The sequence below is a fragment of the Xenopus tropicalis genome, chromosome 3, assembly GCF_000004195.4.
Source record: "Xenopus tropicalis strain Nigerian chromosome 3, UCB_Xtro_10.0, whole genome shotgun sequence".
NCBI classification, from domain to species: domain Eukaryota; kingdom Metazoa; phylum Chordata; class Amphibia; order Anura; family Pipidae; genus Xenopus; species Xenopus tropicalis.
In genome coordinates, this window is record NC_030679.2 from 122,748,659 (window position 1) to 122,771,558 (window position 22,900).

The 22,900-nt window shown below is 40.4% G+C and overlaps 1 protein-coding gene across 1 annotated transcript in view; it reads right to left on the reverse strand.

The window, feature by feature from the left end:
• antxr1 (ANTXR cell adhesion molecule 1) overlaps positions 1-22,900 on the reverse strand; it is a 92,281-nt gene that overhangs the window by 35,272 nt on the left and 34,109 nt on the right. Inside the window, exons 9-14 of the mRNA XM_002935307.5 lie at positions 19,342-19,402; positions 17,994-18,092; positions 16,013-16,082; positions 14,247-14,325; positions 12,640-12,735; positions 9,283-9,324 (exon numbers count right to left, since the gene is read on the reverse strand). Coding sequence (XP_002935353.2) covers positions 9,283-9,324; positions 12,640-12,735; positions 14,247-14,325; positions 16,013-16,082; positions 17,994-18,092; positions 19,342-19,402 — 447 coding nt within the window. The remainder of the gene's footprint in view (positions 1-9,282; positions 9,325-12,639; positions 12,736-14,246; positions 14,326-16,012; positions 16,083-17,993; positions 18,093-19,341; positions 19,403-22,900) is intronic.

The following is a 22,900-nucleotide window of genomic DNA, read 5'->3' on the forward strand; positions in this document are numbered from 1 at the left end:
TAACCAGGCATTTTATCTTATTTATATAAACAATGAATTACATTGCCTTTTGGACGTTTCCATTTCCAGCTTTCATGAACATCTGACAGTGACTGAAGCAATCTGGGAAAACCTTTTCAGAATGAGTCCCTACAGTACAGAGAGGAAAATCCTGAATATTATAGCTTGCACTACATTTTTTTTTTTAGAATGGAAAGTAAAAGTTTTCCACATCCCATCACAGAGGGAAAAGAAAAAGAGGCTTAGCTGATTAGGAACAGATGGGAGGAATGGTTTAGGAAGAGGAGAGGGTGTGGATTGAAACCTCAGAGCTCATTAAGGCTCCATTGCCATGTTTAATAACACAATCACTGGAGAGGAAATGTGAGTGCATAATTGGTTCTTATGCAATTACTTCATGTATATCCAGGATCCTGAGATAGATATTTATCAAGCCATTTTATACATGATAAAAAGCCTTTGATGTCATGTGTATCACATTATGGGTTTAGACCAGCGATCCCTTAGCAATAGATAAGGACAGAAAATGTGAGCCAAAGCTGTTTATTATATGACTTCATTAACTTTAATATACTGGAATCTCCTATTATAGACAACAGTGATTAAAGGGAAATCTTTTATTCTACTTCAATGCTTGGGTTGCAAGGCTGACTTGCAGATTTAATCTGACCCCAAGAGAGGAAGGTTAAAGGGGATATAAACCTTTCCTTAACTATCTCCTATTTATGTGTCCTGGCTCTCCTGGCAGCCAAAAACGATTGCTCTGTGTTGCTGCAGTTTCATTGTTATTGTTACCTTTTATTAATTATCTTTCTATGCAGGTCCCTTTCTATTCATTTTCCAGTCTCTGGTTCAACCCACTGCCTGGTTGATAGAGTTAATAAGACTCTAGCAACCAGATAGTTGCTAATATACCAAACTGGAAATCTGCTGAACAGAAAGCTAACTGAAAAACCATACAAATGTTAAAAAAGACCAATTGCAAATTGTCTCAGAATATCACTGTCTATATCATACTAAGAGTTAGGTTAAGCTTAACTACACCTTTAAGCTGCAACTTCAGCTGTGGGTGGAATTTTGGAACTTGTAGATCAACAGCTAGAGGGGCCAGTTTGGACAAACCTAGGTATAGTTGAACAACATATGTCCTTTTTCATTTATCATTATTTTTCTCCAAGTTCCATGTTCTAAAACTAGCCCAGAGTTAACCTGGTGTGCAGACCCATACAGCTTTCTGGCATATGTACCAAGACTGGGAAAGAAACATGTAATTTACATTAATACTGGGCAGCAGCCAAAATGCTTGTATTAAGAGACCATTAAAGAATGTTTTGGTCATTATTGTACCACAGTGGAATGTAGCAACTACATAGGCTTCCAGTGCATCTGGCATGGTAGGTAGCCCCCGGTTACAATTCCTGCTAATAATGACTATCATGTCTCCTTGCTTTTCATCAATGTAAAGTACACAGACAGCTGCAATGGAGAGCACGGGATGTGCTGTATTGTCAGGTAGAAAGCTGCAATCCTTGTGACTTGTGGGGAAGATTCTTCAGCTCTGGCATTTCCTGTTGTGAGAAGCTCTGTCTGTGTCTGAGGAGAAGGGAAGGAGCAGATAGAAAAACAGCGAGGGGGGGAGACAGAGTAGAATTGTATGTACAAGAGATATAATGGAAAAGAAGAGGCACTGGTATGTCCATTCTCATGGGTACAAGCTCATACACATTCATTTTCCCCTTCTAAAGAAATAAGGAAAACAATGATAAAAATGTAAAAAGCCCTACATTTTTAGTAGTTTCCATATTGTAGATCAGTGTTCCCCAACCAGTGGCTCGGGGGCAACATGTTGCTCACCAACCCCTTGGATGTTGCTCTCAGTGCCCCCAAACCAGGTAGTTATTTTTAAACTCCTGATTTGGTGGCAAGTTTTGGTTGAACAAAAACAAGATTTCCTACCAAATAAAGCCCCCTGTAAGCTGATAGGGTGCATAGAGGCTGCCTAATAGCCAATCTTAGCCCTTATTTGGCACCTCCATGAACTTTTATGGTGCTTGTGTTGCTCTCCAAGTCTTTTTACATTTGACTGTGGCTCACGAGTTTTGTATAACCAACTATCAACCCTCATGCTGATTAACTGGATAACTGTATAATTTGGAAACAAAAAAGGAGAATGCAGATACACAATATTTTATGCAGGCAGGGAGCTTATCCCTTTTTTTGTGACTACTGACCATTAAAACCTCCTTTGTTGCTGTACCTGATGAGTGCCTATTGTCTAGGATGATCTGCACCACAACAAGGACTGTGTAAAGTATTGTTGGATGTGCTGCAATATAACAGTTTGTATTTGTTTTATTTGGCCACATATTAATGGGCTAATTGCACCACTCCAACACACTGGCCTCAGGGTAATGATGTACAAAACAGAAAGCCTTGAATTTCTGGTTTTGGCCTCTACCACCCAAGTTGCTCTTTAGGGAATATCCATACAGCAATGATGATAGAGAGGAGGTCAGGAAATTTGATGAACCTTAGAAAGAATCTGTACATGTGGCCAACTTTAAGCATAGAACTAATGACAGCTTTTATTGTTCATCTTCCACAGGGATGGAGAGATACAAGAGAGCACCATAATGCAATAGCACATTACATAGTTTTGCAGTAAGGGGCAAAGCCAGAATCATTTAGCAGCACACAATACAGGATATAGATAGTTATAGTATTGGGAACAGGGACGCAAATACCATCAGCAATAAATATTTACAGGTATTATTACAGAAGCTGGCAGTACGACTACCTGTTACAGTTTTACAGAGCGAGCACAGCTAGCACAGCATGCCATGGGCAAGGTGAGACAAATCAACAAGTTTACCATTTTACTGTCATGGACCAGCAACATCCACAGAAAAATTAATAGGGAGATGGGAAGATGAGAACTAGACATCCCAGAACACCAAGAATTTGTGGATAAAGAACTTGTCAGAGAGGGAACTCATTGAGCCAGAGAAGGAAGGGACCAAACTTCGCTGTGGCACCACAATATGTCCCAGTGGTGAATTTCATCACAGTCACAGAATATTCTATTCACATTAATAACATTGTATTGTCATCTCTACCCAGGGGAAGCTACTCAATGCCTATATGAACTCCCTAAGATACACAAGGAAGGAGCCCCTCTGAAGCCAATTGTTAGTAGCATCAGCTCTGTGACTTTTAGCATTGCAAAATACTTGACCAGCTTTTTACCCCCATTAGTTTGTAACACAATACACCACATTCAGAACTTCATGGACTTTGTCAACAAAGTGCATAAGGTAAAGCTGAAGACAATGTTGTCCTATGACATGACCTCACTATTCTCCTGCATATTTACAACCAAAAGGTCTATGCAGTCCAGTGTAGTGCACAGATTTATACATTGGGGAGACTAAACAACCGCTGAGTAAGAGAATAGCCAAACAAAGGAGGGATAATTCCTCAGGACAAGACTCAGCAGTCTATCTACATCTAAAGGAAAAATGGACTGTCCTCACAGGACAGCAATGTGCATATTTTGGACCAAGAAGACAGATGGCTAGAAAGAGGTGTGAATGAGGCCATTGATGCCAGACTGGAAAAACCATCCCTAAAAAGAGGGGGGACTAAGACACTGCTTGTCAGCAATGTACAATACTGTTATGACTTCCGTCCCCTGGCAGTTTTACAACAATTCACCAGTCACGTAAGTTAAAATTTTAATAACTGCCTCAATGAGAATCATGGTACCACTGTGACTGGATCACACTTTCACACATCTGTGAGTATCAGCCAACACCTAATGTCCAGGAATTCCCTAACACTCTGGATGAGTGGTGAAACATTTCCAGAAAACTCAGAAAGTCCAGTTGTTTATACTTTATTCTATTAGATACTGCTGCATCCCATGACTTGTAATACAATTAGTGTTTAGCTGTTTATATTGTCCTGAGACATTTCTTCAATGATACAAATATTGAAGTTGCCATAAAGAAGAGGGAATATTTATTTATGACAGATACTTGGCTTAAGAATTATCCTTTAGAGAGTTAGAGATACAAATTATGTGCAGAAATTCCTAAATTAATAAACTGTCTCCATGTGGGATTTGGGTGTGTATGAGGCACACAGCATTCTGCACATTACATAGCCGATAGCTGTATCTGTCTTACAGACTGCTATTCCCTGGGAATGAATTCAAATTGAGAATTTTATTTATTTTCTATGATAGTTATGAGCACAGTCTGGTGGGCCTTTATAAAGTCATATACACCTTTAGTGATTACTGTGCACAGATGGGTTTTATAATGATGTAAATGATGTAATGTGTAAAGAGAAAAAGTGTTTTTATTTGGCCAACTAGCAATGTAACACTAAGGCCTAAGGCTTTTATATACATAAATCAAAATAACAAACAAGGCACAGGAAACTACAGTGGACAAACACTCACCATGTAGTACAAATGGTCCAGGTATACCAGCCCCAGCCCCTCAGCTCAGGGAGCAAACAATCCAATAACAATAGTATAGGGGCATCTGGGCACTTCATGGGTCCTCATCTGGGTTTTTATTGATATTTTTGTGACCTTATACCCCTATATCGTTGCTACGTATTTAACAAAAATTCTGCATCCAATGTGGTCTGGGCTCTCATTACCACAAAGTAAGGATGAATATATATATATATTTATATATTGGGGGGTAACCTATACTAACCTATAGCCACTAGTTTGCTTTATGGGAACAGGACAGTCCATGCTACCTGTTTATTGGATGCTATGGGCCACAAGAACTGGAGCAAACTTTGTATCTGCTATCATATTATCCACTAAGGTGTTTTCCCAGAATCTGAAACTGAATGTAAGTTGATGAAACCAATTAATGTTTTTATTTTTATTTAGTCATTCGGGCACCTAAATGGTTCTTCTTACTAATATAGGAGGAGGAATGAAAAATGGAATATAACATTTGTATATAAAGAGGTTGTAACCACTGAAGGGTCAGTATATGGGAATTGCACCAAATTCAGGATTAGATTCTAGATTCTGACCAATGCCAGCATTGTTTTTCAAGGTTTAGCACAACTGGGGGAACTTGGAGCAGTTGCAGGGGAAGCTTAACCCGATAGACCGTTATGGCCATTTGCTCTCCTAGACAGACCTAAAAGCTGAATTTGTACTGTATCAGATAGATTTGTAGTCCTAGATATTCTTGGAATCAAGGGTGGATTTCAATGTGGTGCATCCCTAGGCAGGGACACTTACTCACACCTCCCCCCCTTCACAACTACCATGTACCCAACCCCCTCCTGACCCAACTGCATTGCGACATGCTCCACTGGGAACTGGATGGGCATGAGATGCAAACAGCTCAAAATCTCCTGTCCAAATTCACATGTGGCCAGCAGGCAGCTCCTAAAATCCATCCACACTGGCCCAGGCTTTTGTAGCCTTCCCCTTAAATCTTAGATGTTTTTCTGTATCTATACCCATTCTAGGTCTAAGCAGGCCCATAGGTTAGAGCTTCAAGATGGGCCCTGACCAAAGGTTGGAACTTCAAGGTGGACCCTGATCAAATAATGCAGATATATGAAGATTTTGATTTGTCATTTGGTTCATCATTCATCTTAATTATTTGTGAAATTATGGATTTGGCACATTTCTAGCTGAGCTAAAATGCGGTTGAGGAGTGGTGGGTCAGCATGCTGCACCCTTACTACAAACAGCAGCTGCACATATTTATGTCTATAAAAGTGAAATATATCCAAATGCTAGAGTATACTCAGGGGTGGGAGAACATTCATTGCGGAAATATTATTTAATCCTTTAATGACTTCTGTAAGAAAATTATAGACAGATTTGTATTGTGTGCAGCTTGTGCTACTCCTGCTTGTCCCTGCATGCAAACTTACCTGGGATCATCATAAAAATATCTGAAACCAAGCTGGAAAACATGTCTAGGAGGGATGTTGAACAGGTTTCTGCTTATTCAGCATTCAGTGCTAAGTAAACCTGCCCCCAGCTATATACATGGTATAAATATAATGAAATCCAGCAGATGTAGCTTTGAACAAAAACAAAAACACAAAGGCATTTTAACTAGGAAGCAGGGAGTAGGGCTGTGCTGAAGTTATAAAGGATTCCCTGCTCCCAGTAAATGCTTCATCTCTGCCAACAAACAATGTGGGTTATAATTAAACAAGGGCAGAGTCATTCACTTAGTTCATTATTAGCCCTGAGCAGTCAATCATGAGTTAAAATAATAATAGGAAAAATCTGATTACTTACTGAGCTCTCCTGGGTAACCATTTAATACCCATTGTGAAAAGTAGAGAACAGTTGGAAATATAAAGATATTTGTTTGAATGGCAGTTACACACGGGCTATGGAATTAGTAACAGTTGCTGGCAGTTTTGCCCAATGGATGGCATGTTATGTATAATATGTACATTCTATCTGGCACACCGACTGGCACACCGGCTGGCCATCGGCATCTGCTACTAGAAAGCAGCCTTATGGCTGGAATATAGGGCAGCTGGAGCTATTGTTGTTTGGAGCACCTCTAAGATGAAAACATTTTTTTCTCCATACTCAGCAGGAGACTAAAATAACTTCAAGGACACCAAAAACCAAACAAACACTCGCAAACAAACTCATATAAACTCAATTACAGCATCAGCCTCAAGGCAAGTAGCTCAACACCCCCACATAAACTGGTTTCAAGACCCCCCAAAAAAGTTGCAGTCCCCATTACCAAAGTACGGTCTGTGCCAGGGCCTCTCATGAGCATAATGAGTTTATAACCTTGTGGGATTGGTCCATTCCCACAAGTTACAGAGAGGATAATACAAATGCCTGTGTGGTTCCTGCTTGGCACCAACATTCTGAAGAATACATTTGCCATCTGAGCCATGAAAAAACTCACACTTTTATTGTGCAGAATGCTACTATTTCCAAGTATGGGATGTCCTTTAACTGGCCAAAGTAAGAGAATTTATTCAAGGGTGAAAATATTTTTAATAAATAACTGATATTTTTATTAATTGCTAAGGAAAATTGTGCCCCATATTGTAAAATATAAAAATATCCAAAGTCACTGAGGTTTTATGACCCTATATTAGAACAAGTCCACAGCATAAGTAACTTTACATATCATTACTTATGACAGGGCTGTCCAACATGAGGCCCAGGGGCCCTCCATAAGATTTTTATGGCCTCCAGTCTGCTCAGAGACTTCACTATATGACATCATCACGCTGAATGAGATAAAATTGGCCCACTAATAATAAATAGACAGAGAGAGAGACCATTTAATGTTTACATCTCACAGATAAGGTCCTGAATAAATAAATATAAATAGATAAACAACAAGTTTAACAGCGGAACATGCAAATATTTATGGGTTCTAATTATTTGCAAAAATTCAAAAAACAAACCATACTATAACAAACGACAAACAGATGCAACCCAGTGCCACATGGTCCCCATACTTTGCCCTCCTTTCACGTTTCACACCATTGGGTGCTTCATCAGAGGAGGTCCTAATAACTTACACTGCGTTGCCTTATGATATTGCCCCAAACATACAGCTAAAGTGTAAAGAGTCAGCACATGGGTCAACATGCAATACATATTGGGCATTAAAGGGAAACTATCATGGAAACATGATCATTATCTCATGAAAATATACAAAAATGAATCAATGGCTCAATGGCAAATCTTTGACTGTTCCAGAAGTCACTCTTCACATTCACCCTCTCAGAATATCTATCTGTACATGTTGGAGTCATTTTTTTAAAGGACCGTTTAGGGCAATACATCATAGCCTCTTGCTTTGTCTTGATAATAACTATTTAAAAAAAGTCTGTCTCTGGCACAAAGCCTGCAGAAAAGCCTGAGTAACCTTATATAACTTGTTGTTACCATGTGAGCACTTTGCTGAGGTTCCATAAGATTATTGTTGTACTGATGGCTACTTGTTCCTATTGTCTCCTTAGGGATTTATTATCACTATCTATCTCCCTCCCTGTCATTACATTAAACCTGCTACAGGCATATTCAGGGTTCTGCTATTAGACACAGAGATAAAGCATTACTGGTGGCACAGAGAGTACTTGGCAAAAGACAGGCTTATAACCACAAGAGGAGAATCTGGAGACTGTCTCAGAACAAATCTCTTGAGTGACTATAGACGTATGGAGGTACAGTTACGGATCCTCTAATACTGTAATAATGTCCTTATAGCACCTCGGCTGTTCGTACCGTACAAGGAATGTGCTCCAGATGCTGAATATTCAGTCATCTCGGGACATGGCTTCACCCGCTGCCCCCTTTATGCCATTCCAATATAACCCCCCAAGGGCAGCAAACAATCATCTGGATTTCTTTATGCGTCTAAAAAAACTCTCACCTCAATTAAATTACATGCAGTCGGTTTGCCATATGGAAATAGCATTACGCGTGCAAAAGATACCCGCTACATAACATGTACATATTGTTATAAACTAAATAACTGTAGCATTTTAACCCTTGGCATCCAGGATCTATGCAACTTTGGTTTTATCCTAAAGCTACCCAAGTCTGAAAACCTATAGAACCAGTGTGTTTAGGAATAAGGCAGTTAAACCTAAAGGGTAGTTCACCTTTGAATTAACTTTTAGTATGATGTAGACATTGATATTCTAACATAATATGAAACTGGTATTATTTTGATATTTGTTTAGAAGTTCTCTTGGTATTTCAGCAGGTATCTGGTTGCTAGGGTCGTATTACCCTAGCAATCAGGCGATTGTTTAAAAGAGATACTGGAAGATGAATAGGAGAGGGGTTGAATAAGAAGATAAGTAATAAAAAGTACAATAACAATAAAAGCTGGAAAGAGGCAGAAGAAGGCAAATAATCCAATAATTCTAAAAATAAATAAGGGAGACTAATCGCAAAGTTGCTAGGAATAGGACATTCTATAACATACTAAAAGTTAAAGGTGAACCATGCCTTTAAGTCTAGTGAGCCTGCTCTTTTTGATAGACAGGGCCTAGAGCAGTAATATGGCTAAGCATCTGAAACCCTATATCCCTTCCCTACAGAGCTTACATACCAATTGCTTTTCCTATGAAAGAGAAATATATTTCCATGCATTAAATCTGACACCATTTGAAGCAGTGAGCCTAGGAATTGTAGATGAAGGTTTGGGGGGTGTTTTTGTGATCCAAGAAATAAATGTGACACATCAGAATTGAAAAAGGCCACAAAATGAAGAATTTTCCTACCTCACTGTCTTCCTCTGGGGGTGGCGGAGGGGCTTTTATAATCTAAAAACAATAAATACAGAGTGTGAGCATCATTTCATGCAGTACATACATGTTACTGGCAGTTTATATAGCAACACCTCAGCATTTTGCCAGACACTTTTCAGGTATAAGTCGTCTTTTTCCCTGCCCCTGTTGCAGACATGGACCTCCCGGGGCAGTTGTAGCTTTGCAGGGGGATGCCAAGCAATGTGGTTTTACAGCAGTTGGAATTATATCACTGCTTATGTGTTTTCAAAAAAGTCAGATTTGGAGACCAGGGCCTCACCAGGGCCTCTATGCATCAGCAGAGAGACAATAATCCCATCCATGGCATTTTTAAGATAATACTACAGTGACATGGTATAAATCCTAAAACATGCCAGGACTGGATCGTTATCTCCATGTTGGCAGTTGAATTGGTCTTGGAAGTGTCAGTAGAGTCAACTATGCTATGAGGAGTGGTGTCATGGGTATAATTCTATATATTGCTGAGAAGATGTAATTCTATACCCTTCAGCAGTGAGCAATGGGTTCTGGTTTATAAGGTTAACATATGGAACGTAAAGCACTCCGGACACGTGAAGACTGCTAAAATCCAAAAATTTATTTCTTCATGTTATTAAAACAATGAACGCCTAACGCGTTTCGTGCCCTATCAAGGCACTTAATCATAGGCAAATGTTCAAAGTTACCAAAAGCTTTAAATAGAGTAAGTGTTGTGACATAGAAGGAAGTGAAGTATATCAAAACTCCGCCCTCTTGCAACATTTAAAAAGACAGACATAAGAAATAAATCACAGACATGATTCCTTATAGCAGACTTCGTATTGATTTAAGAACCACTTATGGGTTAAAAATTCATTGTATATATACATAATGTAAGGCAAATCAATTGCATATAAATCAATAATAAATATATAAATATACAGCCATTCATTAATATCAATAAATATGTATTTGGAAAAAAGAGAGATCACTACATATAAATGTGTATGAAATTTGAATAAGAAATGCATGCTAAAATTTCGGCCAAAAACGATCATTACAATAATTTAATCCTAATTAAGGGTAAACTGAAGATTTGGCTTAAATACTAGTTAAACGTAGCAGCTAACATCAAAAATAGAATTTAGACCAACCGGGTCCCGAGTGTTAAGAACAAAAATCCATTTCATTTCTAAACGTAGCAACTTTGAAAGTCTATCTGAGTCTCTTTCATCTAATATAGCCCTGTCAATCACTTGTATTTGTAACTTAGAAACATTAGAGTTGCAACAATGTTTAAAATGTCTTGCTACAGGGCTTTTTTCATGACCAGTAATAATATGCCTGATATGCTCCCGCATCCTGTTTTTTAACGGGCGGGTAGTACAACCTACGTATTGTATCTGGCAGTTATTATATGTCAAAAGATAAACGACAAACTGTGTATTACAATTAGCATAAAAGGGAATGTCAAAAGTTTTTCCAGTCACTGTACTGCAAAAACTGGTAGATTGCTTAATATAGGTGCAGGTCATACATTTTCTTGCACCACATATATATGTTCCTCTTGTCTCTAACCAAGACTTTTTCTTTTTTACAGGTTGTGATCGCCAAAGGGTTGGAGAGAGGACATTTCCCAGAGTTGGGGCCCTACGTGCTACGGTCCTACATCCATCTTTTAATAGTGTGGCCAAATCTGGGTCATTATAAAGTACTGGGATAAGACTATTAACTATATGTTTAATTTGATAAAATTGATTACTGAAGCTAGTAACAAAAATTGGTACTGTTCTTTCAATGCTTCTCTCGTTCGTAACCGACATATGTCTTGCCTCCTGATTCCCTCTATTGCTTCTGTCGATGTTATGAATATCCAGGTCATTTAAACTCCTATGTTTTGCTCTATTATTTGTTTTGTTTTTATTTTTATTTTTATTGTCTGTAACATTAAAGACACGACTATTATTATCAATAGTGACACTCGCCTTCTTTTTATTACAGAGAAGGTCTGATCTCTTAAGATATAAAGCTTCTTTAAAGGCCAACAATAAGGAACGAAGGGTATAGCCCCGATCAAGGAATCTGTTCCGTAACAGAATGGCCTGTTCCACAAAGGTTGCATCAGTGCTACAGTTTCGACGTAGCCGAATAAATTGCCCCAATGGAATACCTTTAAACAAATGTCCAGGATGGCAAGAATCCGCCCTTAACAATGAGTTCCCTGCACATGCTTTCCTATAAACCGAGGTTTCAATCTTGGAATTCACAATGGATAAGGGTTCTGGTTTATAGCTGTACAGCATACGTACAGCATTTATACCCATTGTCTATGGAAATTTTAGTGAATAATTTGGGATATGAATTTGGTCAATGCATGCCTCTCTCTTATCAATATCTGGTAATAAAACAAACAGATTCTAGCCACAACCTGGCTGCGACCAAGGTAGGGTAGGGATTATAGGCAGATAGGGGATGTTCTTTTTTCCCATAAAAAATATCAGAGCACCAGAGGTCACCCCTTTAGATTAGAGGAACGGAGCTTCCATTAGAAGCAGCGTAGGTGGTTTTTCACAGTGAGGGCAGTGAGGTTGGGGAATGCCCTTCCTAGTGATGTTGTAATGGCAGATTCTGTTAATGCCTATAAGAGGGGCCTGGATGAGTTCTTGAACAAGCATAGTATCCAAGGCTATTGTGATATTAAAATGTACAGTTAGTACTGATGTTGGTATATATACTTTATATATGTGAGTCTATAGATAAGTTGGTAAGAGTGTGTGTGTATATATGTACACTGGGGTTTGCTTGGAAGGGTTGAACATGATGGACTTTGGTCTTTTTTCAACCCAACTTAACTATGCAACTATGTAACATAATGGCACTGCAGTAACAATCCCTGGCATTTAGAAAGAGGTAACCACCCTTAACTTCAAATGGTTGCTGTGTGTGTTCTGCATTGAAAGCAGAGCAGTGTGCTTCATTGAGAGCAGAGAGTGTGTCTGATGCTTTGCCAAGAAGCTAGGGAGCACTGCACCATTATACTATAGCTACATCCTCTCTTTTTCTGCTGGGGAGCCTGTAATGCTATAGAGCTTGTATCTTAAGTACTTAGTTAATTGATACATAGTGCTTGTGTGCATGGACCAAGAAAAAAGACTGTGGCCCACTCCCATAGAGATAAGCTGGGTCTAAGGTTTGTGAGACTGTATCAGCTTCAAAGAGTTGTCAGTATGTGTTTAAAGTTTATCAGGTTAAAGGAAAGAATGGCAAACCTATAGCTAATAGTTGTAGTTTTTTCAACAGCTGTATGGTTATTGGTTGGGAAAATGAATAATGGGTTCTGTTCATACTTACTACAGTGCAGCATAGGGGCCAGAACCACCACATGAGGGCCAGGAGAAGCAGGAGGAAGAGGATGAGCAGAGCTATTGCGAGGATGGTCCCATCTGCCTACAGGGTACAAAAGAATATAGATATGTATTATTCTATCCAGATCATCCCACTGGAGGCTGATATGTGGCTTGCTTGCTCCTGGTTGGTGATTGCTACTAGAGAGCAGAGGACAGGAAGTCAACTGGCCAGACATGGAAGCCACAACACAAATACAGGTACGGGGGTGGGGGCAAGACCTTTCTGTGGACTGATCAGTTGGGTGAAGTAAAGGGAGGATGAACTGTGCCAAAACCCAATGATCAAAGTTTGGCTTTCATTCTCCTCTAAGATTAAATAGTAGCCATGCTATTGCACCTCAGTGATCACCCTAGCGACCAGTGTGGATTGGTCTCAATAAATACACAGGGATCCACTCTAGGCTGAAAATACATTTGACCAATGTTGCTTTTGGACTGTACAACTCAAACAGCACAGAGTTTCACATCCATCTTAATGACACAAAGGGTCAGACAGACATGATTCCATGTGGTCAGCCTTAGTCAGATCCAGAAAGCTCAACAAAAAGACACATGTATCAGCTTATGCACTGCTGGCTCTCAACCAGGAGTTTTAGCTCTGTAGCACTAAAAATTGGTGCCTGAGGAATAGATAAATAACATAACCGACTCTTTCTCACAGGGAAAATAGAGAAACACGACTCTCGGGCTTTCTATGAGAGTCACAGCTGAAGCAGCTTCTTGCCAGGGGCTGAATAATAACTTGTAGCAGTGCTGTCACCGATTAATGCACCGAGGAACCGAGCCAGTTCAACGCATGCATAAGAACTTACGCAGCTATTTGGTATTATCATTAAGTACATTTAGTAAGACTTTCCCGGTTGTTGGATTCCTTCTGGATTTCCAAGTTGGATAACCCACAAGTCTGTTCACTTATCAGATCATACCAATAGTGACGTCACTTGTCAGATAATAACAGAGCCAGAACTAGGGGTAGGCAGACATACCTAGGGCACAACAGTGAGGGGGACAGGGGGTAGAAGGTACTTCTTTTGCCTACCCCTAGTCCAGGTCCTTGTCTCCCCACTACCTGCAGGTCCCTCCTCTTCCTGAGTTCCCACATTACCTCCCTCCCCCATCTTCAGTTTGGCCCCATGTGCTTGTAGTGATGCCACTAATCAGATAATACCAATAGGGGTGTCACTTATCGGGTCAAACCAACAGTGAAGTCACATCAGATAATACAAATATAGTGATGTCACTTATCCGATAATACCAATAGTGACGTCACCTATCAGATAATACCAATAGTGATGTCACTTACCAGATAATACCAACAGTGAAGTTACATCATATAATACTAATAGTGATGTCACTTATTAGGTAATACCAGTAGTGATGTCACTTATTCCATAATACCAATAGTGATGTCAGCTATCAGATAATACCAATAGCGATATCACTTATCAGATAATACCAATAGTGATGTCACTTAAAACACAAACATATTTTATTGAATCTACTCAAAGGTTCTCTCTAGTAAACAGTGTTACAAAAAGTATTTAGACTCACACAGTGAGTGCTGGTTATAATGACAGAGCTGGAGATAAAGTTGAGACCATCATTCATACTGACTTGCAGGGCTGCTTCCCTAGAAAAAAAGGACAGAAGGTTACGGACAACTGAAACCTAGAAGAAACCTAAAAGATCCAATTTTCCTATCACCATTCCCATAAATGTCTAGGGCGCCAAGATTTTGCATTTTTCGCACATTATTTTTTTATACTATTTAGAGTTTGCCAACCAATAACCTAATAATATGTACTAATAGATCACTGCTATGTGTCTTGTACAAAGTAAATGTCCTGCTAATATACCTGGAAATATTCCTGGTCTGCTATAAGTCTCCACATATGGCTGAGCCAACCTTCCTGGCATTGTTACCACTGCCACCTTAACTATCTCCTGAAGGAGTTTATGACATAAGAATGCAGATAGGAAAGACTTGGCTGCTGTTTGACTATTGCTCGGGCAATTGTATCAAGAAAACACAGCTTCTTAATCAGCATCAGATTTTTATTTCAAATATCTATTGCTAGGTATGTTTTTGTTTACTAAAAGAATTCAATTAGTGTCAGTGTCCCATTAAATAAAGCAGTTACTGAAAAGGATGACAATATACTAACACAGGAGGGTGTTACAACAGGTGTAATAGTTAACAACACATTCAGTATGCTTCAGTACAGGTATGGGATCCCTTATCCGGAAACCTGTTATCCAGAAAGCTCTGAATTACGAAAAGCCCGTCTCCCATAGACTCCATTTTAATCAAATATTTCAGAATTTTAAAACTGATTTCCTTTTTCTCTGAAGAGAAAACAGTACCTTGTAATTGATCCCAACTAAGATATAAATAATCCTTATTGGATGCAAAACAATCCTGTTGGATTTAATTAATGTTTTATTGATTTTTTAGTAGACTTAAGGTATGGAGATCCAAATTACAGAAAGACCCCTTATCCAGAATACCCTTGGTCCCGAGCATTTTAGATAACGGGTCCTATACCTGTATCACGATACTTGCTGCCATTTTTAACTATGGGCAATCACATTGGCAGGCTCTTAGGGGAAATTATAGTGATATAATTATAGTGATATAGATTATAGTGATGCCAGGAAGGTTGGCCTAAGCCTTTGTCACTCATGGTCCTACACTTGGGTACTGACCCCACTGTCAGCGGCCAACACACGCCTGTATGTACAGCCATATCCTCTTTCACTAAGCCCCCTTACCCCAGGCTATCTACTTCACTCTTTTCATCAGACTGGTGGAGAGTCAAATCTCCTTCCTAAATTGTAGTTTAAATAATAACTTGCCATACTGTGTATGAAACTGGAGAACAATATTCCCTGAGTAACATACCATGGAACTCTACTGCCTAAACTCTTTAACAGACTTAATGCATTGCACAGAAGGAAATCATTTCAGCCACAGGGGAACACAGATCAGGTAGGGAGTCTGACATTAGTAGCTACTAATAGGGGTATCTTACTGCAGCTCTACATTTTTTTTATTCCTTCCTACATTGCATCATCATCATAACAACAACCCCCCCATCTTTATGGTTGGCTTGTAATGTTGAACACAGAAGTATAGTGTACTGTTTATTAGTGATAAATCAATCTTTGGCAGAACTACACCTCTCATTACCCCCTGCCAGTTTTGATGGTTTTCACCTCCTGACAGTTTTTGCTGGTGTTACTAGTGTCTTTCTATTATGTTTATTATGCATATTCAACAAATATAAAACTGTAATAAAGTTGAAGGCAGAACTCACATGCCAACTTCATACAGCACTGGGGCAGGGCAAAGTAAATATGTATCCTCCACTACCAAAGGCTTCTTGTCTGGAAATGAAAACACAGTTAAGAAAGGAAAGCAAAGAGCAAAATTATGTTATTTACTTCAAGAAATAAGTCCAAGGGCTGCAACCACAAGGGTACCATACCCAGAACTGATGATTTCTGATGGTTTGGTAGTTGGTAGTAAATGGTACCTATAGTAGCAGTGGGGTAATAGCCTCTGGGAAGGGACTGGGGCTGTGGGATAGCAGGTATAGTAGGGAGAGATGGTGCCTATAGTAGCAGTGGGGGGATAATAGCCTCTGGGAAGGGACTGGGGCTGTGGGATAGCAGGTATAGTAGGGAGAGATGGTGCCTATAGTAGCAGTGGGGGGATAATAGCCTCTGGGAAGGGACTGTGGCTGTGGGATAGCAGGTATAGTAGGGAGAGATGGTGCCTATAGTAGCAGTGGGGGGATAATAGCCTCTGGGAAGGGACTGTGGCTGTGGGATAGCAGGTATAGTAGGGAGAGATGGTGCCTATAGTAGCAGTGGGATAATAGCCTCTGGGAAGGGACTGGGGCTGTGGGATAGCAGGTATAGTAGGGAGAGATGGTGCCTATAGTAGCAGTGGGGGGATAATAGCCTCTGGGAAGGGACTGTGGCTGTGGGATAGCAGGTATAGTAGGTAGAGATGGTGCCTATAGTAGCAGTGGGATAATAGCCTCTGGGAAGGGACTGTGGCTGTGGGATAGCAGGTATAGTAGGGAGATATGGTGCCTATAGTAGCAGTGGGGGGATAATAGCCTCTGGGAAGGGGCTGGGGCTGTGGGATAGCAGGTATAGTAGGGAGAGATGGTGCCTATAGTAGCAGTGGGATAATAGCCTCTGGGAAGGGACTGTGGCTGTGGGATAGCAGGTATAGTAGGGAGAGATGGTGTATCTGGGAAGGAAAATTCCTTCATAAAACAAATCATGGTCTCAAAACACCAACTTTACATTCATTTATACAGTCCATACTGTAACACGCTATGTTTTGCATACTCAGAAATTCAGCATTTTCTCTGTTGCCAGTAGGTGTGTTTTTTCATTTTCTAATTTTCTACCTCTTCCTATTATATCATTGTTTCTCGTGAGAATCCACCCCAGCTTGGATATATTAAAGGGTTCTAAGATAACCATTACATACACCCCCCCAAAGTTGTTAGGATTCTTTTAGAAACTCGCAGATGAATATCATTAGCACAGTTAAATACATGACTAAGATTGCATCACCCAGTGACAGAGCCATATGTTCTATAAAATGGCAGCCCCCATGTGCTGTGACCAGCAATTCTTCACTATTAATAAGGGCACATCCAGTTTCACATCCATTTAAAGGGGAAAAAATGTAAAAACTAAGTAAGCTTTATCAGAAAGCCATATGCACACACACAGAAAAGCTGCACTGAGTCCTCTATCAAAAGAAACACAAGATTTCTTGTCTTCTTTTGTGTACACATGTACTTTGGTATCTGACTTCCCCTCTCAGAAAAATCCTTCATTCCCTAGCCCTAGTCTGTGCAGCTCTCTCCTCCCTCCCTTCTTCTACTCCCCCCTCCCATAAGAATTCATAAGAATTCACTCCCCCTCCCATCAGAACGTGTGACCTGAGGTATCAACAGCTAGAGCTGCAGCAGGGAGCTACCGAGACCAAGCTAAAATGGCAGCTGTTATCTTAAACAAATGGAGGGAGTTTCTAGGGCTCTTTACTCAGGTATGGTAAAGCTTTCTGCAGGATAAATATAGTGTTCTAGGTGGCACTAATGTGGAAAATCTATTGCCAGCAAAATGCAAAAAATGACTTTCCTTCTCCTTTAATAATCTTTTAGATTATCTTTTAAATGTTTATGATTCCTGCATCCGATGACATAACTTCTTCCAATATCTTGCCTGGTTCCATAGCTCAAGAATATCATGGCAACAGAAAAATCTTACTGAGAGGTGAAGTCTCATTGATCTTGAAGCTGCACAGCACTCGATCCACATTCCTGGCGTATCGGAAGCCGTTCCCCCTCACTACAACTTGAAAAGATTCTGAAATATATGAGAAGAGCAAATAGAACATTGGTGGGTAAGTATATAGAAGGGCAGGCTGGTGAATATACGTTTTATTTTACACTAAGAAATGTCTGACTATTAGTTAGCTACCGCCTTCCTGGTATTGGGTTCTATGGGAGAAATGGAATAAGAAGCACAAAGCTTAAACTGGTACTTTAACCCATAGGGGCACATTTACAGACGAAGGCGTCTGAATGCGTTTTTTTCGTAATGATCGGTATTTTTGCGACTTTTTCGTTGCCGTCACGACTTTTTTGTATTTTCCCCGATTTTTCGTCACCTTACCGAAATTTTCTGATTGAACGAAAGAACGTTCGTTGCACAACGAACGTTCTTTCGTGCGCAAGTGCACTGATCGAGCCCATGCAGACATGCACTGAAGGATCAAAGTCAGAAAGGTTTTCCCGGCGTTTATGATCGTTCAATATGAAAAATTTGCGACGAAAAGTCGTCAAAAACACGAAAAAGTCTTGATGGCGACGAAAAAGTTCAGAAATTTTCGTTTCCAATACGAATTTTTGCCGTTCGGTATTCGGATTCGTGGATTAGTAAATGTGCCCCATAGTGTACAAAAAGACGATTGATTTCAAATGGATGACAGTAAATGGTAGTTGGTTGTTATGGGTTATTAGATGTGGAGGGTTAGTAGACATGTGCCTAGGGCGCAATGGTGGGAGGGTGGTGGCACATACCTCTTCTGTCACCTATCCCTAGTCTGGGCCCATTTCCCCACCGCTGGCCACAAGTCATTTTCCAAAACCCCACCCCTTGTTGGCCAACACATGTGTGTGTGTGACCAGATAGGTCCAAACCTTGAACACTATTAGTTTACTCCTTGAGCCCCTGTATACCAACAAATTCAGCAGAACCAGTAGGTCTTGTCTGCCTGATCAATTATTGCTCTTATACCCTCGAAGACAAGACAAGTATAACTATAATCATTAACTTTTCTGAAATTGTATGAATTCCACTTCTTAGTCAAATAAAATGAACCCTATCAGGAGTTAGTAGTAAAGATTTCACTGCAGCCACAAGTAGCAGTGGTCCAAACGCAAGGTGGGCTATCATAACCCAAACAAAGTAAAGGGATTTCAGACCACTAACTGAAAGAAAGCAGGCAGGCTGAGGGGTGCCAGGAAAGATGCGAGCATGAAGTTTATCCATAAAAATTATGAGAACTGCTGTCAACAAGCTTTCAATGCAGTTTTTTTATTAATTGACTTACCTCCTGCACATATGCTGGAAGGCTCTGCAGCTAGAATTTCAATGCAGGACATCTTAAGGATCTGTGTATTACATAATAACAGAGTAACAGGGTGAATATTATTTTGCAGTATATGTTTGTTATAGGATGTGCGCAATTCAGCCTTTTTCCAGCACATCAAGTCATGGCAGGCTATATCTCAGAAGGCACAGAAGTGCAGTAACCAGTTGGGCAGCACCGGGAGTGTGTGCTAGATGTGGCTAACCTTGTAGGTCTGCACAGTATTTCTGTTATTCCTACAGATCTGGTCTTAGTGCCCATACAGGGAACCCATTGCCCACTGTAGCCCCATAATAAATGAAACCTTACATTGAGTCACAGGAAATACCTTTCTCCTTTTATGTTTTCATAAAGGATCAACCAAGTCCCCTATTATCTTTAGCTAAACTCATAACTCTAACATGGGTTACTAATACATAGATTTGAGTGTATTATTTTGCACTTTTGGGTGTCAGAATGTGATTTCAGAGTCGTCTATAATTGTTTTATCCTCACTGACATGAATAACTATCCCTGCAGATCTTTGCATTGTCAGCAAAAAACAGTTAATATTTTAGATCATCTGTTGTAAATTTATATAAATAGCTATCTTTATAGGATAGGTATAGATCAGGGGTAACCCCCTGAGCAGTTAAATGCCTGTTCTTTAGCCAATATCCCATACATTGCACTAACATGCAGCCTACTCCCAGCCATCATAGTTTAACCATTAACTCATTGTGGGCACAAGGTCAAAGCTGTAATGCAGTGCAGATAACTAGATCCAGCACCCCACCCTTATTCACTCTTGGTTGCTATAGGTTATTGCTCCTGAGCAAACCTAGCACCCTTTATTACATATGGGGGTAATAAATGTTATTGTTAGCAATCAAGTTGTAGTTGCTGGACATCTATAGGATCTGCCTTCTCTATGTAATAATTTTACATTTATTTTTAATTTGGGGCCCCAATTGATAAGACCCCTCTTCCTCTCAAACTTCCCCTCTGCTGAATAAATGAATAATAGAGTCTCCATTAAACATAACCACCTTTAGGCTAATACCGTTAAGCATAGCGTTTTTGTGTGCATAGAACATTCCATTTACTACAATTCCAGGTGCAAGTCTGAGGTGAACTTTGGATTGCAGAGGGCTGTTGTAATACAGAAAAGTGCAGGAGAGGGTGCAAAAAAATTGAAGGTAGACCCTAGCAACCAGATAACTCCTGAAATTTCAGACTTGAAAGCTGCTGAATAAAATGCTTAATAAGTGAAAACCAAAAATAATAAAAAAAATGAAAACGAACTGCAAATTGTCTCAGAATATCATTGCCTACATTATACAAAATGTTAATTAAAAGCCCTGCACTTCATTAACAACCCCTTATTTATCGGAACATTTGCATGTGGAAGCTTCCGTATTGCTTGTGGCAGAATTTTTTTAAAGCACCAACCTCTATAGGTAATAAAAGGCACATTGGGGTTATGTAATAAAAGGCACTAAGTTTGCCCAGGTGCAGTAACCTATAGCAGCCAATAAGATGTTTTATTTTAAACAGGTGGCCAGTAAATGCTGCCTGCTGATCGGTTGCACCTGGGCAAACTTGGTGTCTTTTATTACATAATCCCAAAATGATGAGGTAGAATTATGCTCCCCCCTGTACCGCTGTGTTTCATAGAACCATAGTTGCACTCAGGATGCAGGCTTTTGCTAATTACAATCATTTTCTAGCCATATGTTTGGGAAGAGCCAGAACACGGCAGCACAGAGCTGATTTAATCCGACAGTGAAAGTAAAAATTCACTTTATGGGCTGCACCTTCTCTCCTCCCAGAGTGAAATGTGCTGAGACCTGCCTTTCCTTTATAAAAAGCCCTAGCTATTGACATGCCATTGGCGTGCCAGGATCTGCATGGGAATGTAACCCTTTCTTGGCTGTAACCAAGCCAACAGCACGACTAGATAGGCCTAGAGCAGGGGGTACACGCGACTCAGTCCTTCAGGATGGGCCTTCGCTATATGGAAGTAACCAAACGGAGCTATGGTGTAGTGCAACTACAACCCACTGTAGCTGTGTGCAGTGCAGAATAACAAATGGACGCCAGAAGGTTCTTGCAGTTGAACAGTAGAACTGGTTTATTTTCAGCAACAAGCAATTTGCAGGGTTATGCAATATACTCACACATCAGTTAGCATAGCAGTCTCTGAGGACAGCACAGAGAGGGTGCACACCCGCTCCCCCCAACTCCCCTTGAGCCCGGGCAGGATCAGTGCCACCGGTTCAGTTGCCCACTCTCTGAAACAGCCAGCTGGCTACCACTCTCCTCAGGCCCCACGGCAACTTTGGATCAGGGTTCAAACTACCTGCCTCCTAGGTCTAAACCGTGGCCCTACACTAAGGCAACAGTGCCTGTCTGGAAGGGACTCCCACAGCTACTTTCCTCTGAGCCAAACTGCTCGTGCTCTCTTCCCTCACTATCTCACTTTCCTAGAAAGTGCTCCACAAACTTGCTATCTAGCTGCTCCTCATTCACGGGGTCCCTGTCCCCGACTTCACCAGAGTGGGTGACTACACACTGGGGCACATGGCTTTACTGGGGGCCTAGTTCTTCTGCCTCCAGGCTCCTTCCCCTGAGAACACAGGCAGCCAAAGAGACAGACCCACCCCACTGCTAAACACTATATCTGTGTCCCAGGGGAGTGGTCTCCCTATTAACCAATAATCACACATATGAAACTCAAAACTGATACATGGGTCTTTGCCCAGTAACAGCACAAACCAGGAAGCTGCAGGGTTTAAAGCCATAGGGACTAGTTAACCCTATGAATCCCTACAGGAATTTGCTCACCAAGCAGCAAGCAGTCACAATATTTTTGCATTTTCTGCTTATGTAATCTTGTGGGGAGAAAGTAGACATGTTAAAATAAATAATATAAAACATGGTTCCTCTTGCTTTATTTGAAACTACTAACATGTACTCTGTTTTACATATACCCCCCCAGCACCTACCCTAACCCACTTGGCTCTGGAGTTTCAGATGAGAAGGAAAGCCTCCTGTTTTCCCTACCTATATAAAATAGCTTCTTTCTCTACCTCTGTGCTGTCTGTGCACGAAGTGCTCATTACTCAGAGAGGGAAATCATTTGTCCTACTTGACACTTCATTAGGTAAACACTAATCACTCTCGGTAATTATTGAGCTTGTTTGATTTAGGTGCCCCTTCTAAGGGCCCCCTTTAGCTCATTAAAAGGTTACAAACTGGGGAAAACTATGTTAGCGATAGTTCCAAGGATATCTAGGACATCATAGAAATGCCAAATCTTGCTCTAACTGTCCTCCAAGATTGGCTTCCAGGAGTATCTAGGGCAGCAAATACACATTATACTCGACTCAACATTCTACCCAAGCAAAGCTCCAACACCTTTATGGGGGGCAAGCCCCACAGTTTGGGGACCACAGCTCTAGATGAAGGTGGGATTAGTGTGATTAATATATATAGTCCTTGGTGTTCGAAAATATTAATCACCCCTAATGCTTCCAAC